Source organism: Mandrillus leucophaeus, unplaced genomic scaffold (genome assembly GCF_000951045.1).
Source record: "Mandrillus leucophaeus isolate KB7577 unplaced genomic scaffold, Mleu.le_1.0 Scaffold55, whole genome shotgun sequence".
Taxonomy (NCBI): domain Eukaryota; kingdom Metazoa; phylum Chordata; class Mammalia; order Primates; family Cercopithecidae; genus Mandrillus; species Mandrillus leucophaeus.
In genome coordinates this window covers 2,109,211-2,110,433 of record NW_012105919.1, presented here as the reverse complement: position 1 = coordinate 2,110,433, position 1,223 = coordinate 2,109,211, and the positions used below count along the sequence as shown (strand labels likewise).

The window sequence follows — 1,223 nt, the reverse complement described above, 5'->3', positions numbered from 1 at the left end:
CTTTTTTTTTTTTTTTTGAGATGGAGCATCATTCTGTCACCCAGGCTGGAGTGCAGTAGCGAGATCTTGGCTCGCTCCAACCCCTGCCTCCTGGATTCAAGTGATGCTCCTGCCTCAGCCTCCCAAGTAGCCAGGACTATACAGGCGCAAGCCACCACGCCCAGCTAATGTTTGCATTTTTAGTAGCGACGGGGTTTCTCCATGTTGGCCAGGATGGTCTTGATCTCTTGATCTCATGATCTGCCCACCTCAGCCTCCCAAAGTGCTGGGATTACAGGTGTGAGCCACCGCCCCCGGCTTAATTTTTGCATTTTTCAGTAGAGACGGGGTTTCACCACGTTGGCCAGGCTGGTCTCAAACTTCTGGGCTCAAGAGATCTTCCCACCTCCATCTCCCAAAGTGCGACTCCCAGAGTGCGACTTGGTGAGCCACCAAATCCTGCCACATAACCCTTTAGTGGCTGGACCTCAGGCGATCTGGAGGGGCCTGGAGGAAGGGAGTTAAGTGGCTGTTTACTAGCCAGGATGGAAGCATTACCCGGTTTTAACAACCATGGAGCAGAACGGTGACCCTCCTTCCTGCGGGGCCCAGGGACAGGACTCAGAAATGGAGGGCCTGGGGCCCTGGGGTCCCGTCGGCCTGCTTGGGTGGGCATCCTGCTTCTCAGACATCTCCCAGAGCCCAGACGCTGTGCGCCCGCCCTGCACTCACCTTCTCCCCGAAGATCCTCTGGCAGATGCCGTTCTTGGCCAGCTTCTCCTTGACCTGGCGGGTGAGCTCCAGCGTGTCCACCTCACGGTACATGTACAGCTCGTACTGCTCGGGAGTCAGCGGCGGCACGGTGGGCTTCAGGGTGCGCGGCACGTAGGCCGGGTAGTAGGGCAGCCGCGCGCCTGCCTCGGCCGTCGCACCCTCAGCCTTGAGCTCGCCCGCCCTGGGGGGCTCGTCCTCCGCCCCTGCCGCCGCCTCGTCCTCGGGGGGTACCGGGGCCTCATCCCCGCGGGGCCAGGCGCGGCCATTGGGCTGGCCAGAATAGCCGGAGGAGGAGGAGGAGGACAGTGAGGGCGACACGGAGGCGTAGGGGCGGCTGAGCAGGCCGCGGTCGGAGGCCCAGTGGTGGTCGAAGTAGCCGGCGTCGCCAATCTCGGACTTGACCTTGCGGATGATGCTCTGCACGAAGGCGGCGGGGGACAGGACCGGGAGTGGCGCCTGCACGGGGCCCC

General features: G+C 62.3%; 1 protein-coding gene across 1 annotated transcript in view; it reads right to left on the bottom strand.

The window, feature by feature from the left end:
* CUX2 (cut-like homeobox 2) overlaps positions 1 to 1,223 on the bottom strand; it is a 349,283-nt gene that overhangs the window by 43,427 nt on the left and 304,633 nt on the right. Inside the window, exons 21-22 of the mRNA XM_011997935.1 lie at positions 712 to 1,223; positions 538 to 578 (exon numbers count right to left, since the gene is read on the bottom strand). The exon at positions 712 to 1,223 is cut by the window's right edge and continues 7 nt beyond it. Coding sequence (XP_011853325.1) covers positions 538 to 578; positions 712 to 1,223 — 553 coding nt within the window. The remainder of the gene's footprint in view (positions 1 to 537; positions 579 to 711) is intronic.